The sequence below is a fragment of the Budorcas taxicolor genome, chromosome 13 (assembly GCF_023091745.1).
Source record: "Budorcas taxicolor isolate Tak-1 chromosome 13, Takin1.1, whole genome shotgun sequence".
Lineage (NCBI taxonomy): Eukaryota > Metazoa > Chordata > Mammalia > Artiodactyla > Bovidae > Budorcas > Budorcas taxicolor.
This window is the reverse complement of record NC_068922.1, coordinates 27,702,333-27,726,369: the sequence shown is the minus strand read 5'-3', so window position 1 is coordinate 27,726,369 and position 24,037 is coordinate 27,702,333. Positions and strand designations below refer to the sequence as shown.

General features: G+C 41.3%; 1 protein-coding gene across 1 annotated transcript; it reads left to right on the top strand.

The window, feature by feature from the left end:
• The first annotated feature begins 5,863 nt into the window (after nucleotides 1-5,863).
• PHYH (phytanoyl-CoA 2-hydroxylase) lies at nucleotides 5,864-22,649 on the top strand. Its single transcript, XM_052650620.1, has 9 exons — nucleotides 5,864-6,011; nucleotides 9,828-9,886; nucleotides 10,996-11,106; nucleotides 11,740-11,908; nucleotides 14,714-14,795; nucleotides 16,449-16,630; nucleotides 18,558-18,707; nucleotides 20,341-20,472; nucleotides 22,341-22,649. The coding sequence occupies exons 1-9, from the start codon at nucleotides 5,937-5,939 to the stop codon at nucleotides 22,392-22,394; spliced, it is 1,014 nt and encodes a 337-aa protein (XP_052506580.1). The 5' UTR covers nucleotides 5,864-5,936; the 3' UTR covers nucleotides 22,395-22,649.
• The last annotated feature ends 1,388 nt before the right edge of the window (nucleotides 22,650-24,037 follow it).

Below are 24,037 nucleotides of genomic sequence, written 5' to 3'. Positions count from 1 at the left end.
GAAAATGTAATCCAGAGCTAAAGGAATGGAAATAAGTAGTGCGTGATTGGTTTTTTTTTTTGTTTCTTTCCTCCCTACCCTACTACCTTCACCACAAAATGCCAGAGATCAATGGTTCCCATCAGGATGAGAGCGGGGGTGATGATATGTGAAAGTTACCTGGAGAAGGTTTTCCTTGGGTTTATGGCTCACCCAGGATGAGCTCATCTCGAGGTTCTTAACATGATCACATCTGTATGGACAAAGAATGTCACCTGCCATAGCAGTAACCAAAGGGTGTTGCAGCCACCTAGTCAGGAGCTGCCCCTGACCATACAGGCTGAGGGGATTCAGGGTTGAGGAGAAAACAGGATACTGGCCCTAGATAGTTCAGGTGTACATCAAGGGAGTGATTTCAATGAGCCCAGACTCTTGCATCTTCCTAAGCAAAAGAAAAGGGCTAAATCAGTAACTTGAGATGTCTCATTTTTCCTTAAAAAATGGTAAGCTTTTGATACGCCACTACCTGGGGGTTTCGTTTTGTCTGTTGTCCCAAAAACTATATATCCCGGCTTCTCCTCGACCTCTTCAGAACAGTTTCTCAGAGCTATCTTAGAACTGGCTCCCCAGGCTCAAGTCCTCAACAAGTTCGCTGAATAAAACTTAATTCTTCACTTTAAGGTTGTGTGTGTGTGTGTGTCAGTCGACAACTGCAAAGGCCCTTTTTCCAAATGAGGTCACATTTATCCTTTCAGGTGTTAGGACACGGACATATCTTTTGGAGGGGCGGCTTTTTTGAGGGAAGATCAGAAATTCTGTTCTGAAGCATCTGTTAGAAATCCTAGCGATAATGTGAAGTAGGATACGTAGGGTCTGGAATTTATATTGGAGAGCCTAGGCCAGAGATAGACGTGTGGGGATCACCAGTTAAGGGGAACTTAATGTCATGATGCTTGAGGAAATTACTGGGGGAACTAGAGTTTAAATGATTCTAAGAAACGTCTAAGCCACAGTGTAGGTATAATTTTAAATTTGCTGAAGAACTAGATTTTTTTTTTTTTTCAATTCAGTGAGTTTGGGAAAGAACATAGGTGATGGTGTTGACCCTTTAAATTCTACATACAAGTAGTATCAAGTAGCATATGTCCTGTGACTAGCCTACTTCATTTAGCATAATACTCTCCAAATTTACTACATGTTGTCCCCTATAGCTGGGTTTTCTTTATTAAGGCTGAATAACTTTCCATTGTATGTGCATACTCCATCTTCTCTACCCATCCATCCACTGGTAGACACTACACTTGATATGTACAGAAAAGAGAATATGCATCTCTCTGAAACTTTCTGAGAAAAAGCCCTGCCAGAATGTGTGTGTGTGCGTAGTCGCTTAGTCGTGTCTGGCTCTTTGGGACCCAATGACCTGTAGCCGACCACAGGGACTGCTACTTAGCCATAAGGAAGAAGGAAATTTTTCCATTTGCAGCAACATGGGTAGTTCTAGAGAAATCCACTTGGTTTTCACAAATCAGACAAAGACAAATGTGTTATATTAATTACATGTGGAATCTAAAAGATGATACAAGTGAACTTCAAAAGAGAAAGACTTGTCAGTGTAGAAAACAAACTTATGGTTACTAAAGGGGGAAAGAGAATAAATTAGGAGTATGGGATTATCAGATACACACTACTATATATAAAATAGGCAGAAACAAGTATTGCATAGCACAGAGAATTATTTAAATACTCAGTATCTTGTAATTACCTATAACGAAAAGAATCTTAAAAAGACTATATACACATAAATGTTCATGTATAATTGAATCACTTTTCTGTACACCTGAAACTAACACAATACAACTATACTTCAATAAAAAACAAACAAATGAAAACTGTTGAGTAGATACAAACCGAATTGACCTATTTATTTTTCCCTCCTCTCTGCAGTCCCCACGTCTCACCAGGAGAGGGAAGTATGAGACACCCATTTGGCCATTCCCATTGCCTCAGGGAAGGTCCCCTGGAGGTGGGCATAGCAACCCACTCCAGCATTCTGCCTGGAGAATGTCACCACGGACAGAGGAACCTGGCGGCTACAGTCCATGGGGTCTCAAAGAGTCGGACGCAACTGGGCGACTAAGCACACACGCGCAATCCAGCAGGGCTTTTTCTCAGAAAGTTTCAGAGATGCAGATTCTCTTTTCTGTAGCTATCAAAAGCCAGACACTTCATTTCATATGTGCACCTCTTGAAAACGCTTGATGATCCAGTTGACAAATACAGGATCAGTCTCCAGCTGTGTGATGAGAAGTTTGAGGGCAATCAGATTAGGAGCTGATAAGGATAGGCCCATGGTCCTTCTGTTAAGTAAAAGAATCTAGGAGTCTTGGTAAGGAGGAATCATGGGAAAAGAATAAAGAACTCAGGTGGAAGCCCAAGGGCAGCCCTTTCTTCTTTCTGCCTCTGAAAAAACAGGCAGCAGCTAGTAACTAAGTCCTGCTTCTCTCTTTGACTATGGCAGTTTCATCATATTATATAAAGGCATCATTCAAAAATGAAAACAGGTTTATGATGTGAGACATTCTGATAGTAATTCTTTAAGATAAAGAAACAAAAACTAAGAGGAAAAAAACCCAGTGAAACAGTAAGTCAGCTTATCTGTAGATATGGGATGGGAAAGAGATCTTATGGAAAGAATTTCTAGTTCTTACAGCCACTATGGTAACCACTATATAACATTACCTCAAAAAATTAAAATAGAACTACCATATGATTCAGGAATCCCAGTTCTAGGTATTTATCTAAATGACTTGAAATCCAGGATTTTGAAGAAATACCTACACCCTCATGTTCACTGCAGCAGTAATTACAATAGCCAAGATACAGAAACAACTCGTGTCCATCAGTGGATGAATGGGTAGAGAAGACGGAGTATGTATAAACATGGAAAGTGATTCAGCCTTAGTAAACAAGTAACTCTGGCATATGGAACATATGAGAGCATTATGCCAAGTGAAATAAGCTACTCACAGAAGGACATATGCTACTTGATACTACTTGTATGTAGAATTTAAAGGGTCAACACCATCACCCATACTCTTCCCCAAACTCAATGAATTGGAAAAAAAGAATCTGGTTCTTCAGCAAATTTAAAATTACATCTTATACCATGGCTTAGACATTTCACAGAATCACATTTCCTAAACAACTTTAAACAAAAATAACCAAACTGTTTCTAATATTTCAGACTGGATTCCTGCTAAATTAAACGGCACCTTTGGAAACCACATGTTACTTTCAGTGCCGAACATGTGAATTTTCATTCCGTCAGCAGATGAGTGGAAGGATCAGTTCAGTTGCTAAGTCATGTCCGACATTTTGAGACCCCATGGACTGCAGCATGCCAGGCTTCCCTGTCCATCACCAATTCCCAGAGCTTACCCAAACTCATGTCCATTGAGTCAGTGATGCCATCCAACCATTTCATCCTCTGTCGTCCCCTTTTCCTCCTGCCCTCAATCTTTCCCAGCATCAGGGTCTTTTCCAATGAGTCAGCTCTTCACATCAGGTGGCCAGAGTATTGCAGTTTCAGCTTCAGCATCAGTCCTTCCAATGAATATTCAGGGTTGATTTTCTTTAGGATTGACTGGTTTGATCTCCATGGAGTTCAAGGGACTCTCAAGAGTCTTCTCCAACACCACAGTTCAAAAGCATCAATTCTTTGGGGTTCAGGTTTCTTCATGGTCAAACTCTCACATTCATGCATGACTACTGGAAAAACCACAGCTTTGACTAGATGGACCTTTGTCAGCAAAGTAATGTCTCTGTGTTTTAATACGCTGTCTAGGTTGGTCATAGCTTTTCTTCCAAGGAGCAAGCGTCTTTTAATTTCATGGCTGTAGTCACCATCTGCTGGAGCCCCCCAAAATAAAGTCTCCCACTGTTTCAACTGTTTCTCCATCTATTTGCCATGAAGTGATGGGACCTGATGCCATGATCTTAGTTTTCTGAATGTTGAGTTTTAAGCCAACTTTTTCTCTCTCCTATTTCACTTTCATCAAGAGGCTTTTTAGTTCTTCTTTGCTTTCTGTGTCATCTGCATATATGAGGTTATTGATATTTCTTCCGGCAATCTTGATTCCAGCTTGTGCTTCATCCAGCCCAGCATTTTGCATGATGTACCCTGCATATAATTTAAATAAACAAGGTGACAATATACAGCCTTGATGTACTCCTTTTCTGATTTAGAACTAGTCTGTTGTTCCATGTCCAGTTCTAACTGTTTCTCCTTGATCTGCATACAGATTTCTCAGGAGGCAGATAAGGTGGCCTGGTATTCCCATCTCTTGAAGAATTTTCCACAGTTTGTTGTGATCCACACAGTCAAAGGCTTTGGCATACTCAATAAAGAAGAAATTGATGTTTTTCTGGAAGTTTCTTGGTTTTTTGATGATCCAGTGGATGTTGGCAATTTAATATCTGGTTTCTCTGTCTTTTCTAAATCCAGCCTGAACATCTGGATATTCACAGTTCACATATTGTTGACACCTGGCTTGGGAATTTTGAGCATGACTTTGCTAGCATGTGAGGTGAGTGTAATTGTGCAGTAGTGTGAACATCTTTTGGGATTGCCTTTCTTTGGGATTGGAATGAAAATTGACCTTTTCCAGTCCTGTGGCCACTGCTGAGTTTTCCAAACTTGCTGCATACTGAGTGCAGCACTTTCACAGCATCATCTTTTAGGATTTGAAATACCTCAACAGGAATTCCATCACCTCCACTAGCTTTGTTCGTAGTGATGCTTCCTAAGACCCACTTGACTTCGCATTCCAGGATGTCTAGCTCTAGGTGAGTGATCACATCATTGAGAGTATCTGGGTCGTGAAGATCTTTTTCGTATAGTTCTTCTGTGTACTCTTGCCACTTCTTCTTAACATCTTCTGCTTCTGTTAGGTCCATACCAGTTCCGTCCTTTATTGTGCCCATCTTTGCATGAAATGTTCTCTTGGTATCTCGAATTTTCTTGACAAGATAGCTAATCTTTCCCATTCTATTGTTTTCCTCTATTTCTTTGTATTGATCACTGTGAAGGCTTTCTTATCTCTCCTTGCTATTCTTTGGAACTCTGCATTCAGAGTTTGGAAGGATCAGTCCTGTAGAATAAAGTGGAACGATGCAGTTAAGAACGTGAGTTCTGCTCTGGTTCTATTACTCCGGGGAGATTTGCCCCTGGGGATTAGTCTCCGGCTTGGTGTGACAGAGCCGGTCTTCGGACTCGTAAAAGCAATAAAGGCTTCGCTGATGGCTCAGCTGGTAAAGAATCCGCCTACAATATGGGAGACCTAGGTGTGAGCCCTGGGTTGGGAAGATCCCCTGGAGAAAAGAATGGCTACCCACTCCATTATTCTGGCCTGGAGAATTCCATGACTGTATAGTCCATGAAGTTGCAAAGAGCTGGACACGACTAAGCGACTTTCATTTTATAGACTTCCTTGGTGGCTCAGACGGTAAAGCCACCCTCACCCTAACCCTAACCGTAACCCTATCTGCCTGCAATGCAGGAGTCCTGGGTTCGATCCCTGGGTTGTGGGGAAGATCCCTGGGTTCGATCCCTGGGTCTTTGGAGAAGGAAATGGCAACCCATTCCAGTACTCTTGCCTGGAAAATCCCATGGACGGAGGAGCCTCGTAGGCTACAGTCCATGGGGTCGCAAAGAGTCACGACTGAGCGACTTCACTACATTTCGAAAGCAATTATCTCCGGCAGGAAACACCCTCTCCCACAGGCCCATGAGGCGAATCTGCGGGCAGCGCCTTGGCCAACTCGGGAGGCGGTGCTACCCTAGCCCCGCCTCCTCGTCGAGCCACGTCCGCTCCAAGCCCCTCCCTCTAAGCGGAGGCGGGGCCGCCCAACTGAATTAAGTGCCTGGAGGCCAGGCGCCCCGGTATTGCCCGCCGGCCATGGACCGAAACCGAGCTTCCGCGCGCTTGAGTGTCTTGCTGCGACACCTTGGTTGCCGCTCGGCCGGGACCATTGTATCCTTTGGGTTCGCGGGGTTCGAGCGTGAAGGGTGGCGGCTTTCAGGGCGCATTGCATAACCTCCCCGCTGGCTCTTCCTGGCTCCGCAGCCTCTGTTCTCGTTCTGATCACAGCTCTCTCGGGCGCTAGCGGGCCAGGGCAGGTGCGTCCCGAAGGCCCAAGAGGGGACTTTTCCGCCCGGTGGGGCTGCGGCTGCTGGCTCCAGCTCCTGGAGTGGCGTCGCTGCAGCCTTCCGGGCCCTCTGTCCTCTGGCTTTGGGAGGGGAGGGTGCGAAGTCCAAGCAGGCCTGCCCTCTGCTGCCCTGTCACTTTGTGTACTTGACCGCACCTAATCGCCGGGCAGCCCAGAGACAGAGACGTCACCCGGGGCCTCTCGGGGTGGAGCTGCCCCCCAGCTCTTCTCTCCAGGCGAGCCCGGTGGAGCTTACACTGTTTCCTGGAGAAGGGCTGGGTGTCCTGTGTCCGCTCCTGATCAGGCCTTCTGAAATTAATCCCATGTCAATCTGTGCGCCACCGGTGTTAGATCCAGAGAGATGTCACTGTGTGCCTCAGAAATCAACTTGCTGGGTCCCCCTTCCCCCCACCAAGTGACATGATTAGACTCTGCTCTGCTACATTTAGTTTCTGAAATTTCTCCTAAAACGATTATAGTTTCTTTTACTTCCACTGTTGCTCTCCCAACTGTGTTCCAAGCCTTGACATATTCGAATCGTTATAAATTTAAAATCTCCTCCACAAACTGGTAAAGGGAACCCAAGTGACTATGTAATCTCACTTTACAGGTGAGAAAACATTTGAGGTTAGGAGAAATTAACTTTCCTGAGCAAGGTCATTTAATGGAACCAGTGGTTGTCAAAGCGTGTTCCCCAGAGCAGCAGCAGCAGGACTACCTAGGTGCTTGTTAGAAATGCAGGTCCTCAGGCTCCTCTTAGACCTGTGGTATCAAACGCCTGGGAGTGACTAGCAACCTGTTTTCACTTAGTGTGATACTATTAATAGTTCAGTTGTGAGAAGTGCCAATATATTGGGCCTGGATATAACTGGAAGTAGATTAAGGTTTCTGGATCCAGTCTGTTATTACTTTAAAATTTTAATTGTGTTCTTTTTTCTTTTTTTTTTTGCGAGGGTGGGAGGAGGGAGGGCAAGCTCACAGCACAGAGGCTTTTAGATCCCCCAGCAGGGATCGAACCCATCTGTGCCTGGTGCAGTGGAAGTACTAACCACTGGACCGACAGGAAATTCCCTAAAATTTAATATTCTGATCTCACTGGACTTAGTTATAATAGTGTCGAGGTCAGAGCTTTTTTTTTTTCATCTCTATTTCCTAGAATAGCGCTGTCGAATACAAGCTCCTTGTGATGGTGGAAAAATGTTCTTTGCCGGTAGGATTCAATGTGGCAGCCACATGTTACTATGAGCACTTGAAATGTGACAGTGCAGCTAAGGAACTGAAGTTTTCATTTTGATTCATTTCAATTTACATAGCCAGAAGTGGTGAGCATCTCTACCTAAATTTTCAGTGAATATGTGTGTGGTTTAGGCTTAAAGAAACTGCTAGACATTACGTGGCAATTTCCTCCCAACCTTAATTATTCCTTTAAGAAATAAGGAATAATTTTTGAAGTAACAGTGCAGTGTTTAAATGCAGATAAACACAAAGAAGAAAATCTATATAATACATAATTTCACTTCTCACAGATTATTATTTGTAAACACCTTGGTCTGTTTCTTTTCTATATATTTACATAATTGCATAATAACATATTCAGGACCGTGCTGTATGGTACCGATTTTTGCATCCATTTTTTTCCAGGCTTACTAGCTTTGTATAGTAAACATCGTAAATGATTATTAGCTTTGTAAACATTTCCACATATTAAGAAAATTCTCCAAGAACAACAATAACAAAAATAAAAACCATAATGCAGGAGTGGAGAGAGTAGAAAAGGATTGGAAGGCTGATGTCTGGACTGTCCTGGAAGCTTCGTTTTGTTGAGAACATCTGACAAAGAGGTTAACTCTCTCCCTCGGGGAAAACAGATAGTAGCTAGTAATTCTGACTCTTGGCCCCCCTCTCCACCTTTTTCCACATTGGAGGCTTGTGGGATCTTAGTTTCCTGACCGGAGCCTGAACCCAGGCGCTGAGCAGTGAAAGGCCCAGGTCCATACCATTGGACTGCCAGGGAATTCCCATCTTCTTCACTATTATATTGTCCCCACTTAGATACAGACATCATTCAAAAAGGATAACATGTTTATGTGAAGTGTCATTCAGAACGTAGCTCTTTCAGCTAAAGAAACAATGAAAAAAATGACCAAAACAAATGAGATCCTAAGTCAATCATCTGGTGATGACTGGATAGAAAACTGGAAGGAACTTTTAGATGTTTTAAGATATTTAAAAATGATACTCTACTATATTTTTCTTGGAGTCATTGTTTACTTTATGAACTTTTTTTTCTTTTGAGAAACCACAGGTAATTCAGAGGCCTGGGAAAGGCTGTATGCTGCAGATCTTAAATTGAAGGCAGCTAGCAATGGCACCCCACTCCAGTACTCCTGCCTGGAAAATCCCAGGGATGGAGGAGCCTGGTGGGCTGCAGTCCATGGGGTCGCAAAGAGTCAGACATGACTGAGCGACTTCACTTTGACTTTTCACTTTCATGCATTGGAGAAGGAAATGGCAACCCACTCCAGTGTTCTTGCCTGGAGAATCCCAGGGACAGGGGAGCCTGGTGGGCTGCTGTCTATGGGGTCGCACAGAGTCGGACACGACTGAGGCAACTTAGCAGCAGCAGCAGCAGCAGTATTTCTTTACCCCATTCATTGTCCAAGTATTTTCCAGCCTCAATAAAACTGAAAGATGCAACTCAGTTCTATCAGAGTGATTTTAAAAACTTTTTATTTTATATTGGAGTCTGTGGATTAACAATTTTGATAGTCTCAGGTAGACCAGCAGAGGGACTCAGCAATACATATACATGTATCCATTCTCCCACAAACTCCCTCCCATCCAGGCTACCGCATAACTGAATAGAGTTCCCTGTGCTATACAGTAGGACTTTGTTGGTTATCCATTTAAAATATAACAGTGTGGACGTGTCAATCCCAAGCCAGAGTGATTTTTTAACTGAGGGTAGCATCTTGAAGCTTGAACTCTAGGGGTTTGAAAAAGTTCTCTGGGTGAATCTGACACCCATCATATCCACTTCTTCTGAGAAACAGTGCTTTATAGAGAGACACTCCACTAAACTGACAAGTGCTTGTTCTTGAGCCAGAGTTGGCAAACATTTTTTATAAAGATTTTTTTTTTTTTAATGACCAGTCAAACTGTTTCTAATATTTTGGACGAACTCCCACTAAGAGAAAAACTTCTTTTGAATAGAACATGATTCTCCTTATTTCTAGAATAGAATAGAATAAAAATTTTCCATTTTTATTCACTCAGTAGTTTAGTGGAAGGAATATCCAGGGCGAATAAAATAGATGGGAGGTATGAATACAATGTTGGTCAAGTCTCAGCTCAGCTGTTTTCTGCTGGGTGACCTTGGACCAGTTACTGAACCCTGACCCCAGCCAAGGGTTTCTGCTCTGTGCAGTTGGCATAATAAAGCTCTTGGCTTCCAGGCACCTCCTTAGGCTGCTGTGAAATGAGATGATCTAAGCAATAGTGCATCGGATCGTTTGTGTGTAGTCAGTGTGCCTGATGACTGTGTAGGGCTGGTCTTCCCTTGTGAAAACCAATCCAGGGTGGGCTGATTCTAGAAGGGTGATGCCTGGACTTCACTTGATTTGCCTTAAATCACATCCTAGATAGCTCACCGCACTTCGGGGGTTGGTTCCCTTGCCAGTTGCCATCCTCAACAATTCCAGTAAGTAGATGTAATTTTAATTCTTAGCCATACAGTGTATATAAACTTTTTTTCCCCCAGTGATAACTCAGATATAAAATACATATTGAGTGATAAGAATTCATTATACAAATCCCCTGAATCCAGGACGTGTTCTCATTGGAACAATTATGGAAATTTTTGAAGACACTTTCTATATGTATTTAAAATTTAGAAAGAAGGGAAAACATCACAAAGTGCATAAGTTTATTTTATAAAATTCAGGCATGGTATATCTCATTTAAATTAGCCATTTTTTTGGTCACTCTGATATCTCAGCTAGCATCTTTGGTTTATCTTAAAGTCACCTTTGAAGTGGAAGACATTGATCTCCATGGAATATTCTCATAGAGTCACAGTTCCAAACCAGAGGAATGGACAGGGGGATTTGAGTTCATGTGTGTGCTGTACACTTATTTAGATTTTGTTACTTTGATTTCTTCCGTAAATGCATGAAGCAGACAATTAAAAACATAAAATATGTTGTTTGTTTCCTCTCGAAAAACCATACATATTCATTACAGAATATATTTTATTTTATTTTCAAAATATATTTTAAAATTATAGAAATAGGGTGAATTTAAAAAATCACTCATAATGCCATTACATAAAGGCAATCACTGTGAAAAATTTTTGTTTTGGCTTTATTTCTTTACAGTCTTCTTGTTTTAAACAAATAGTGTCTTGGTTTTATATTACTGTCATCACATTTTAATTTAATAAGCACTGTCCTTGCTATTATATGTTCTTCATTTTTAATGTCAAGTCATATCCCATTGAAAGGATATAATATAACCAGTTAATTATTCTTCCATTTCTTGGTGAGAGTAATTAATGTTTCAGATTTAAAACTGAAACTTTGTTCAGATTATTTCTTTAAAGTTCTAGAAATAAAAGTGCTGAGTGGAAGAGTACAAACATTTCTCAGGTTCTTGATAAATATTGTTAGTTTATGATTTTTATTTTTAAATATAAATTTATTTATTTTACTTGGAGGCTAATTACTTTACAATATATTGGTTTTGCCATACATTAACATGAAGGTTTTCATTTTTAAACTGGACTTATTTGAGATTTTTTTTTTCCTTTAGGTATACTCGGGAGAATAATGTTCTAAGCCTAGGACAGAGAAAATTTTATGAAGAAAATGGATTTCTTATCATTAAAAATTTGGTGTCTGATGCTGATATTCAACGCTTTAGGTACAGTAACACTCTTTGATATATAACAGGAATGTGTATTCTGTGTATGCAAAGGGACTATGTGTAGGATTACCTTGTGTGTGTTCAGATATTTTTCAGGGATCGGGTTTGTAAGGAAATGGCTTGTTAGAACCTGGATTCAAGCCAGAGTGGCTTTAATCTCAGTCTCTTCAGTTAATGTTGTAGGTATAGGGCAGTTTCCTTAACTTTTCCATGCCTGTTTCTATATCTGCAGAATGGGGAAAATAACAGTACTTATGCGCTAGCGTGGTTTTAGGACTAAACAGGTAAAGTAGAGACAGAGTTTGTTGAACAGGGCCTGGTGCATGGTGATGCTAGGGAGGTGTTTGCTATTTTGTTCTGATGAAACTAAATCACAATATTTCCCCACTGGTCCACTAAGCTATGGACTATTCAAATTCTGGTAGCGAATTTCAACTCCACAGTTAGGAGGCAGGCACTTCTGAGTTGGCCATTTTCTCCTTCCTGTCATCAGAACTATTTGACCTAGAGCTTGAGGACCACTTAGTGCTTGAGGACCAAGTCTTCGAGTCTTTCCACAGAACAAGTGGAAGGCCAGGCAGGTGCTTAGTGCCTGTGGTACTGACATCATTTACTAATTGAATTTTCTAGGAATGAGTTTGAAAGAATCTGCAGAGAGGAGGTGAAACCGTTGGGATTGTCGGTGATGAGAGATGTCACCATTGCAAAATCAGAATATGTGCCAAGTGAGAAAGTGGTTTCCAAGATCCAGGATTTCCAAGAAGATGAGGAACTCTTCAGATACTGCACCCTCCCTGAGGTTCAAGACCTTCCTGTGCTTTCTTTCTCTTTAAGCTAATAGCTTAAAGGCATCTGCATGCCTGCCATCTTAGAGGCATCTGCATGTCTGCCTCTGAAATCTTCGTAACTTTTTTGTTTCCATTTTTTCTTGCTCTTTTCTACTGGCCTTCCCAGGTGGTGTTAGTGGTAAAGAACCCCTCTCCACTGCAGGAGACTTAAGAGACATGGATTCAATCCCTGGTTTGAGGAGGTTCCCTGGAGAAGGAAATGGCAAACCACTCCAGTATTCTTGCCTAGGGAAGCTCATGGACAGAGGAGCCTGGCAGGCTATAGTCCATGGGGTCACAAAGGATTAGACTCTTGCCCTTTTCTATTGGGGCCCTATAGCAGTGGTTCTTAATCAGAGACAGACATTTGGCAATGTTTGGACACATGTTTGCTTGTCAGGCAGGAGGGGCAGTGGGTTTTAATGTGTAGAGATCCGGATCCCTGCCACTGGGTCCAGGGATGCTATAATGCAGAGAATAGCATGTTGCAGCAAACAAAGAATGATGCAGCCCAAAATGTCATTAGTGCCAAGACTGAGAAATCCTCATAATTTTGCTATTTTTGCTGGAGAAGAGCAGGAATTCTGTGGTAAGGAGAGAGCCTTCTCACACTCCCTACAGGCATGTCCACAAGGACAAAATTGCTGAGGCTTACCTATTGCAGATTGTTTTTCAATTTGTTTTATGAATCTGGTCAGTAGAGGTGTCTGTTTTTAAATTTAAAATAGGTTTTTAAAAAATTATTCTTTAAGAGTAGTTCATAGTTATGAAAATATCTGGTGTGGAATGACATGAAGGGAAAAGGAAATTCTCGCACCCCCTGCACTGTTCAGTTTTATGTATTCATCTAGAATCATTTCAGGTATAATCAAGAATATTTGTATAACCCCACCTTTTGTGTACCAGGAAGCATCCTGGTTGTCACCTTGTTTTTTCCATTGGTAGTACATATAAGAGAGACATCTTTCCATTGGTATCTATGGATCTACTTTATACTTTGTAAACTATTGCATAGTATTCCCTTGCGTGAATGTATTGCAGTTTCGTTTTTTAAAGACTTTATTATTTTTTCTCATTTACTTATGTTTGCTGGTGCTGTGTCTTCATTGCTGCGCATGGGCTCCTCTCTAGTTGAGGTGCATGGGCTTCTCATTTCGGTGGCTTCTCTTGCTGTGGCTGGCAGGCTCCAGAGCTGGCGCTCAGCAGTTGTGGTGTGTGGGCTTAGGTGCTCCTTATGTGTGGAATCTTCCTGGAGCAGAGATCAAATCCATGTCCCCTGCACTGGCAGTGGGGTTCTTATCCACTGTAGCATAAGGAAGTCCTGTACTATGGTTTCTGACCAGTTTTAGAATGGTTTAAAAGGACACTTCGCACAAAATACTTATTAGAACTTATACCCCAAGTGCTGTTAGAAAGTCTGATTCATGAAGACTGCACAGCTGAGGCACCTGGGAGGTCCGGCCTCTTGAATTGGGGACGAGAAGGGAAGTGGCCTCTCTGAACCACGCATTCTTCCCAACCTCATGTCCTGTTTTGGAAATGAAAATTGTGTGGGTGGATCATGATAAAAGCTGGAAATTATAGGCAACATGTGGTAGAATGTCTTGTCAGGATGTTCCTACTTCTGTAACTTGCAAACCATGTGTCTGGTGGTTCATGCAATGAATTTTTAGGAGGTAGGTATTCTTCTAATAGCTAGGTGTTTATTTTAATATGTATTGGAAAAATGAACCAGCACCTCAAACCCATGATTTGAAGAATATTATTAATCAGGATAAGACTAAGATAAGATGTAGGGAGAATATCTGTAAAGCAGGACAGAAAATCTGAGGATGGCTCTTGAATGATGACAGTTTAGAAAATGCAGCCTAGGAGAGATAAATTGGAAGACTGGGATTGACACATCCATACGCTGTATATAAAACAGACAACTAATAACGATTACTGTATAGCACAGGGAATTCCACTCAATACTCAATAATGGCCTATATGGGAAAAGAATCTTAGTGTATATATGTATATGTTTAACACTTTCATTTCACTATACACCTGAAACTAACACAACATTATAATTCAACTATACCCCAATCAAAATTTAAAAAAGAAATGAAAAGAACCACTCTTTTTCCATTTTTTGAATACCCCCCAAAATGACAAAAAGAAACCTTTTATTAAAAAAAAAACAAGCATTAGGCCGGACTCCTGGGATTTTTGTAACATTTCAAGTGTTTTATACTCAAATTGCCTGCATTCTTTATACAGAAGAGATCATATAAGTGAAAGCCATAGAATGTGCTTCAATTTTTGTAGTCAGACAGAATTAGAGATTGAATATGGATATGAATTTGAGTGAACTCCGAGAGACAATGAAGGACAGGGAAGCCTGGTGTGCTGCAGTCTGTGGGGTCTCAAAGAGTCAGACAGAACTGAGTGACTGAACAACATCATTGTCTTTTTCATTCAACTGGCCCTGCCATTTTGGGCATCATTTTCATGGGAGATCTTATTCCTGCCCTTCGTAGCTGGTGTCTCAGAGAAACTCATGACTCTCTTGTAGAAGAAGCACTTAGATTTTCAGCTGGTTCTAAGAAGCCTGTTTCAGAGTGTTTCCGATGATTTCCAGTTACTCACTTTTGCGTGGTTTGTTTGCCAGGTTGTGAAATATTGGTTGATTGATTTAAATGACTGCCAACAGGGTTCTAGTATAGACAGATGTACTTTGTGCCGCATACTTGTGCATCTGATTTCCCATGAACTTTTCCCTCCTTTTTCCTTAGATTCTGAAATATGTGGAGTGCTTCACTGGACCCAATATTATGGCCATGCATACAATGGTGATAAACAAACCTCCAGATTCTGGTAAAGAGCTCTTATTGGTAAAGGAAAAGCAAAAGCAAACAAATAAAAAAGAAAGTGTTTAATTAAATTACATAAGATTGATGTGCTAACTAATAGCAAAGTTCACAACTGCTAAATTTTTGCATAAATGAATATATGTACTTTCACTTAAGTCTCAAAGTAGCTTACATCATAACAACACTGAAGTATAGTAGCGATGCTGATGTTAACTTGGGTTATTGCTGGGACTGTAGACAAGTGGCTTCTGAAAGATGCAGCTTAATAAAACATGACTGTCTCTCTACCCCACAGACTCCTGATATTCAACATCTCTAAGCTTTGTTACCCACTCTCACCCATGCATGAGGGTGTGGACTTTGGCTTCCTGATCTGAAGACAGTATTATTACTAACAAATTTAAAACTGAACTTATATATCAAATACTATAGCTATTCTTAAAATTCCCTGTGCTTGGTAAAATGTAGCTTCTAAGCCCTCCCTCCTAGAGAGACTGATTCAGAAAATAGAAACTAGGAACCTGGATTTTATTAACCATACTCAGATGCTAATGCAGATGGCTCTTGGGCCACACTGAGAAATTCAGCTGTATCAGTGGTAGGAAATCAGCCATTAGAGATCTTTAATCCGTTTCTACTTTGTCTCTGTCCTCTCCAAGAGAGGTTTATGCGCTAAGCCTGTAGCTTAACATTAGCAGGCCTTTCCCTCCCTGGGTGTCCTGCCTGGAGAAATACCCTGGCCTGGGGAACCATGCTCAGAAGGCAATTTTAGGAGAGAATGTGAATGTGGACATAGTATCTCCGATTCTCCACAGTGATTGTATACCAAATGGTTCTAGTTTGGTGCTGAAACCTCCGAAAGTCCTTCTATTTATACATTTAGTTAATTAAGGAATACTTTTTTAATATCAGCCACTTAGAAGTTTATCAGAAGGCCTCAGATTGACCACTCTAATTAGTCAACCTTTTTGGGGAATACTCGCCCATATGTTGGCCACCTGATGGGAAGAACTGACTCATCAGAAAAGACCCTGATGCTGGGAAAGATTGAAGGCAGAAAGAGAAGGGGACAACAGAGAACGACATGGTTGAATGGGATCACCGACTCAATGGCATGAGTTTGATCAAGCTCTGGGAGTGGGTGATGGACAGGGAAGCCTGGTGTGCTGCAGTCCATGGGGTCGCAAAGAGTCAGACTCAACTGAGCGACTGAGCTGGCTTGGAAAATGCTAAGCTCTGTGCCCAAACCAGAGTTAGGGAGGAATAAAGCACAGATTTCTAGAAAATAGTGTTAGTAGACCTCGGTTACCAGAAACCCAGAAAGAATTACAGGATCCAGAGGCATTGTGCTGATTCAGTCTTCTAATTTGGAGAAGGCAATGGCACCCCACTCCAGTACTCTTGCCTGGTAAATCCCATGGATGGAGGAGCCTGGTAGGCTTCTGTCTATGGGGTCACACAGAGTCGGACTTGACTGAGCTACTTAGCAGCAGCAGCAGCAGCAGTCTTCTAATTTGGTGCTCATCTGTAGAGGTGGCTTTCTTCAGCATTGTCTCATGTATTTGGCTTTTTTAAGGATAGTTCATTGTTCCGGCTTTTCAGGCAGAGGAGAATAATTCTGGGACTTGAGTTTATTTAACAACAGATTCTGTTTCAGGCAAGAAGACATCCCGTCATCCCTTGCACCAGGATCTGCACTATTTCCCGTTCAGGCCCAGCAATAGCATCGTTTGTGCCTGGACAGCCATGGAGCACATTGACCGGAACAATGGCTGTCTGGTTGTGCTCCCAGGGACACACAAAGGCCCCTTGAAACCACATGATTATCCCCAGTGGGAGGTAAGTCTGCTAGATGGCTGAGTCTTGATCAGAACCTTTTGTTGTTTTCATTTCACATCAGTATACATAAGGAGCTTTGCTAATAAGATGACATTTCCTTTCTTAGCAAAACATTGTTCTAGGATTTAGAATGAGCAGGGAAAATTCCAGGATGGCTGATCATATGATCACCTTTATTCTTCCAACAAGTACTTGAAGGCCAACCAAAGTGGTGGACTTTGGTGATGCTATAAAAGATCTGAGATTATAAAGCCTAACTGCAGAGGTCAGACACAAACACGGTAACACTAGATGTGTGTGCCAAGTGAGTCATACACACTGACTGTTAGTTTTCTCAGTAAAGAAGAGTATCATCTGCTTCCATCTGAAGAGAGCAGCAGAGAGAGGCTCTGGGGAGGGCTGAGCAGTGTTCCATTATGAAGCTGTTCCATGGTTTATCAATTCAGCTGGTGATGCTGGAGGACTGTTCAATGCTTTGGGGCCCATGAGTGAGGAGCTCAAATAATTTCTTCAAGAACGAGAACCCTGTGGTCTGGCACAGAATGTACTGCAGGAATAGGAGTCCAGAGACAGAGAAACTAGAGAGGACTCCCATAGCGTTTTAGATGTAAGGCAATAAGGTCTCAGAATCCCGTAATAATGATCAAGGTGGGAAGAGCACATTTTGTTAAGGCAGAAAGAGTACACATGGTTCTGTGAGATGTAAAGAATATGGCTTTCAGGACTTCAGTGTCCACTAGTTAGAATTCTTGAACTGAGGATTAGTCCTAGGTGAAAATACCTTGAGTCTAGATTCTGCTATAAAATCGGAAATTCTTCAGTTAAGTTGTGGTTTAGGAAAGGTTGGTGCAAGCAAGAGAAGTGGGCTCTCAGTGACTCAAGCTGAAGGGAGGGCCACAGGGACATGCAGAATCCGTGGGCAGGCTACCAGCTCTGGAGGGTGAGGAGGAAAGAGGAAGTCCTTCAGTGGGAACAGTTGGGCTGCAGCACCTGCAGTGGTCAGATGAACCTTGACTATGTCCAGTCGCTTCAGTCATCTGCTTAGATTCAAAGTGGCAGCAATGGGAGGTCAGACGAGCTTATCTTGCTCTCATACCCACATTGGGCAGGAGGCAAAGACTCAACACAGTGCAGTAGGGGAGGAGTCATTCCTAAAAGGAATTTGGAGTTGGAATATTCTTAGGAAAGGAAATGGGATGCTCTCCTCCAAAGACCCATAAAAGATTGCAAATGTTACTTCTCATTTCAGTGTTTCATAAAGATATAACTATTATCTAATGCAATAACTAACCTTGAAAATATTTTTTAAATAGTTAGAAAATAGTTTGAAAACAAATGATGATTTTTGTTTTTTTCTTTTTGTGTGGTGATTCACTTGGAAAAACAGGGAGTGGAAAATATTTTAAAAGCTAATGTTTTAATTTACTATTCTTTCTTACTCTGGATGTGACCTATGTGGTTTCTAGGCTGAGAAAGACTGAGCATTTTCTCTCTGCGACTTGGGAGAATATTAGCTTCTCAGAGATACTTCTGAGTAATAGAGGAGCGATTGATACAAGTTCCAGGTGAGGAGAAGAGCATGCTAGGGAAGAATGAGCATGGTTCACCAGAAAAGGTGGTCTCCTGTATTCCTGCAAAACGCAAAGCTGATCTGGCTCTTCAGTTATCATTCAGTAATGAACCATAGGTGGAAATTCCAAATTTTTCATCAGGTCTAAAAAATTCACGATTTTAACATCAACACGTGGCTTTCTAAAAGCAGTCAACTGAGAAAGTTTGGTATACGTAAGTTTTTTTTAAATCTAATTTATTTATCTCTTTCTCTTGAAAGAACTTAGAGAAGCTTTGTTTTCCCTGATGAATCATTGATAAGAGTTTTAATTCTTGGCTTCTTCACTTTTGGACTTGGCTTCTCTTGTGATTTTAGGGAGGAGTGAACATGATGTACCACGGGATCCAGGACTATGACAAAAACAACGCCCGGGTGCACTTGGTAATGGAGAAGGGAGACACAATCTTCTTTCACCCTTTGCTCATCCATGGATCTGGTCGGAACAAAAGTCAAGGATTCCGGAAGGTACACATTCACATCACAGCACTGTTTGAAGATGAATGCGTGAGGAAGAAAAATATCCCGATACATGAAAAGTTAAAGGATTTGTAACTTTTAACTCAGCTGCCCTTTAGTCTGGTGTATTTACCAGGAAATTTTTTTGTTTCCCTCGTGCTTTGTTGTTTACAGCAGTAAGAAGCCAGATGACCTTAGGATGCCATCACTAGTGAACATTCATGGAATTGCTCCAGACAGAGAGCTTAGTTACTTGGCAACTGACAGCACGTTTTCAGAGGGAAAGATAAAAGCAGACATACATACCAAATAATAACATTTGGAAGGTATATAGCTCATATAAGGGGAACATCTGTAATATTATTGCTATTGGTAAAATATTATTGATTGGAAAGGAAGGTGTGAATTGGCCACCCAGAAATCAGGTATGGCCGTATTTTTTACTCCTTAGCCTCAGAGTGTTTTCAGGTTTATGAGATCAGTGCTTACATTAAAAACTGACAGAATTTCTCATAAGTTCCCAGATTTCTTGCTTCTCTAAAATTCAGCAGATCTGATGATACGCTGGGCTCACATTTCCCTAGGATGACATGGCTGTTGATACTAAATATTAGTGTCTTCTGTGGGGCTGAGTGAAGCTTTCCAGTTTATCACAACAGCTCTCTGTCTCCCTGTGGCTGAGGGTTAGTTGTCAGATTTCATCCTCCATTCATTCAGACATCCACCAGGCTCAACAGGACTGAGATGAGTGTGAGGCAAGAAGGCAGTTCCCTCAGAGGCTCAAAAAACTCAATATCCAGTTAAATAATATCTTAATGCCAGTTAAAAGAAATAAAAATTAATGCCAAAAAGTCCATGGTAAGCACAATACCAAAATTTAAAAAAAGATCAGACCCTCTAATACCATGACACCCAGAACTATACAAAAGGAAGATACAGGCACTACACTGGAAATAGTGTGTTTTAATATACTAACTTGGTGGTTTTTCAATATTTTTGGCTGCTTTAAAGTTTGGGAAAATATTAACCATTGAAAAATGCATAACAGTGTACAGGTAGGAGTGTACATTTCTTCTCTTTTGCCTCAGGCTCCAATATGGTGTAGAATAGTACTAGGGTTTCCATGGGGAAGAATGTTTGTGACTCAACTGCCTAGAAATCCGTAGGAAGTAGGAAGATCTTCTGATGGGTGCAGTCACCCTAAGAGAACTAACTTGTGGCAAGGAAGGTAGTTTCAACTATCGCTTTGCAAGTTAGATCTGTTGATAAGTCCTTCAAGACTGGGGAGAACCAAGTAACTTCCATCTTACCTTCAAAAGGAAACGAGATGAGTATTTTATGTGAATGCTATCAGACTGGAACTGTGCTTTGGATTGGAGGTGGGTGTCTGTGTATTATTTTCCGTTAAAAGGTTTTTTCAGTTTTTCTTTCCCCATCATCTGTGGCCATTGAAATACCAACTCATTACACCCTCCACTAAATTCTGTAGCTGAGACGGTGATGAGAAACCCTGCAAAACATTCCTTAGTAGGACTTGGCAGTATCCTTCATTCAAAAAATCAAATGCCAAAAACAGACTTCTTCCTTACATAATTCTGTTCCCTTCCTTGGATATACTTTTGGATCATAATAATTTCCACAGGCAATTTCCTGCCATTTTGCGGATGCCAACTGTCACTACATAGATGTGGAGGGCACCAGTCAAGAAAACATTGGAAAGGAAGTTGTCAATATGGTCAGGAAAAAGCATGGATTTAAAGACATGACTCTGAAGGTATGTTTGTATGGAATGACAAAGTAAAGATCTCAGTTTTTTCTTTAGATGCTTAATAGTGTCATACCTGATTCATTGTGAAGGTATAAAGTGCTTAGGTTTACAGCTCCTTTTGGAAACATTGCTGAGACCTTCTAGGAACAACAATGGGTTTTGCTTGTACTACTTGCTTCCCTAGTTTGGGGGACCTGGTTTCTACAAGTCTTCGGGCAGGCTATCTTGTTCTAGAATGGGCAAGTAGGAGAGGAAATAGCAGATTCAGAGATGAGGAAATGGAAGACAAAGAAACTTTCTGAACTCATAGCTGTAAAAGGTTTGGGCTGTCAATCATAGGCTTCCTTTATTTGTAAAGAAAGCAATTCTCAAGCAAGTGTTTGTTTGGGTCAGTTTGCACTGGGATTTTAAGGAGAGCCTGCATGTAGTAGAGATGGGTAATCACTGATGCTTTTCATAGGGGTGTTAAGACAGTATTTCATATGCCTGCTCTATTAATACACCTCATTGTAGATTATTTGCTTTTTTTTTTTTTAACTTTTTACTTTGTATTGAGGTATGAAACCAATTAACAACGTTGTTATGCTTAGATTGTTTGTTCTTTACTGGTGACCATTCCATGCTGTTACTGATCAATAACAAATTATCAGTCAAGGCAACTAAATAAAGTTACTTTGTATTGTAGGTGATTATATTTGGGGCTCTGAAGCAAGAAGCTGAACTTATTAGATAATCATAAATGCATCATCTATTTTGGGGTGACATGACCCCCAAGTAGACTGAATGTAATGACAACGCAGGGCCTCCCCGTACTTTGAAGAGCCTTGCATGCCAACAACAGCCTTCTGAAAAAACTTCCCACCTCAAGAGTCTTCCTCCACCCTTGAGCCATTTTCTGTCTAGAATCTCTGAATGTATCCCCATATCCGAAGATGCTCTAACCTCACATTTGCACCTCCTGGACAGTCTTGTCCTTCCTTTGTCCCGCAATTAAATGACCTAGAAAGGCAACTTATTTTGCCAGCTGGGTCTTCCATCCAACACCCTGACTTTTAAGGCAGGATAAAAAACATATATATTCTGTTTGAGGTCTGTCAGGGTTGTACTAATCAATCAGTTCCTCTATTTCTTTTCATGACTGTCTCAGCTATAGTTTATCGACTTTATTAGAAGAACAACACTAACTCTGCTATAGAGTTCTTTCCAGGCACAAAAGCATGTCCCTGTCCCTTTTCTTCACCAAAACTCAATGGAGCAGCCAAGATAGGTCCATGCTATTAATGAGAAAATGAAAAGTTCAAGAGACTGGCCTTAGTTACTTAAGTGACTGAGACTTCAGGGGAGGTCCAATTCCAAAATCATTCTTCTAGCATACTTTGCTGTTTGTAGAAGTATAAGCAAAAACAGTTTGAATTGTCTTATTAGGAACAAAGAAGAAAAAACAAATCCAGTAGCATAGGACTTCATTTTCAGGAGCAGATCACTCAGAATGGGGCAGGCAAACATCACCAAGGATAGCAGGAGCTTAGGTATTAAACTGTTTTGTGACCAAACATAACAGCCAGTCCGAACACCTGTAATCAACACAAGTGCCAAGTAAAGCATAATGACAGTGTGAGGACTCACTGTCTTGGCTTATGAAACGTGATTTTAGATACTGGCAAGTAAATCAATTGGAGTCTCAGAATGCGGTTTTTATTTACTAACTTATGACTTGTGGAAGGCTGTCTCTCCCCGCCAGCCGCCCCCTGCCCGCTGCCGCCCCCCCACCCCCGCCACCATTTAACGATGAGTAGATGCCAGAAATCTTTGTCTTATGGTGATTAGGTAAATCCAAGTTCCCAGAAACTCATTGTGTTTGGTATTATTTGCAGGATGCTTGGACATTTCGAGGGCGTGTCGTGAAAGGAGAAAGAATCAACCTCTGAAATAGCCCTTCGCTTAAACTCTTGTCAGGAAAACCAAGGTGGAACAAGATGTCAGAGGAAAATCTTTTCTCAGTGAGATGATCTGATCATTTCTATCCATGTTAACAAAATCCAAGTGCATGGATGCAGTACTTAATTGCATGTGGGTAATAATGCAGTATGATGGGATGCCTTTAATGGATATAAAATAGTAAAAGTGAAATATTACTGTTTTAAGGAAAACTTGGGGTTGCAACCAATAAAGGTGATGCATAAAGAAGTGTGTTAGATCAGTTTCTTTCATTCAGTTAACTCTTTACCCAAGCAAGGTTTACTGCTCTGAAACAGAGAACCCACCACCTGCCAATTTTGTGTGGTGTGAGATTTCTTTGCAAATCTGGAACAATGAATACTAGAGATGCAGTTAGTGAAGGGTTTAAGAAGGGCATCGGTTGTAAAATAAGGGTGGAAACTCACATTCTGACACAGGATTCCTCCCATGGCCTCTCTAGGCCACCACGCTCCTTAAAAAAACAAACTGGATCTTTCCAAGTCTTTCTCTCTAAAGAAAGAAGACCAGGGTAACTTTCTCTGTCAATTCATATTCAGCATGGCAACTGAAAACATTCAGCATTTATGAATGAAACCTAACCTCTTTGAAGGTCCAGGAAAGCTTTTAAAATACTTCTGGTTTTGATTTCAAGTGGCATGGGCTACAGAGATTTAATAGAGCATTGTATTTCTCCACCAGCTGAGGGCAGCAAGGAGTCATAATTCTTTTTTTTATAAATTCTATTTGAAGCTTTAATAAGAAAAACAGAATAAGGAAAGGGTCCCTTTCTTTAAGCAAAGCATGCGTTTTCCTAAGTGTCAAGTCACTGTTTCTGTCAGTTTCTCTGTAAGGACATCCAGTTTAAGCTCAGGTCCAGATGGAAACTGGGGAAGAGACGAGAATCCCTGACATGCTCTCAGGACTATAGAATAACTGGAAATAAAATGTATATGTGGAAAGTCAGCATAAACAGCATGTATAGGACACTGTTTGCAAGAAACTGTTCAAATAAACTTTAAAATACATTTGAAAACTTAGACTTCAAGAGGAAAATCAGACAGCAGAATGTCATCTCCCTGGTGCAATTCTGAGTGAACTGCAGCTAGTCAGTCAGGAAACATTTCCCCTCTTCTCTGTGTCCCCTGTGTCAACTAGTTCATCTAACAAATATCCTAGCATCTATTAGTGAACAAGGTTCATTTTGCACCAGTTTCTAGAAATGTTTTTCTAGCGAAAATTTTGGGACCAGAGATTTGCAGCAAAGAGAAAAGACAGAACTGTTTCAGGTCTGCCTCCTGCAAAAAGAAGTGTGGGAGTGCTCCATGTGGAAGTGCATGGAAGCACAGGGGAAAGGAAACTGGGAGAGTGCAGGCAGGTATGAGTGCGCAGGTGTGAGTAAGCCTTGGGCCTCTGAAAGTTCAGAAATAGAGATGCTTGCCAGAGACGGGGCTTCCCAAGGTAGCTCAGCTGGTAAAGAATCCACCTGAAATGAAGGAGGCCTCAGTTGCTTTCTTGGGTCAGGAAGTTCCCCTGGAGAAGATGAAAGGTTGTTGCTGAACCATGCAAGACGCTGGGATTCTGGGCTCCGGAGGAGAAGACTTCAATCAGGGGC

Bases quoted from the DNA above. Each gene is read 5' to 3' on its own strand.
- PHYH (XM_052650620.1), top strand. From the start codon at position 5,937: ATGGACCGAAACCGAGCTTCCGCGCGCTTGAGTGTCTTGCTGCGACAC. The intron at 6,012-9,827 runs GTATCCTTTGGG...ATCACATCCTAG, and splicing joins GCCGCTCGGCCGGGACCATT to ATAGCTCACCGCACTTCGGG. The intron at 20,473-22,340 runs GTATGTTTGTAT...TATTATTTGCAG, and splicing joins TTAAAGACATGACTCTGAAG to GATGCTTGGACATTTCGAGG.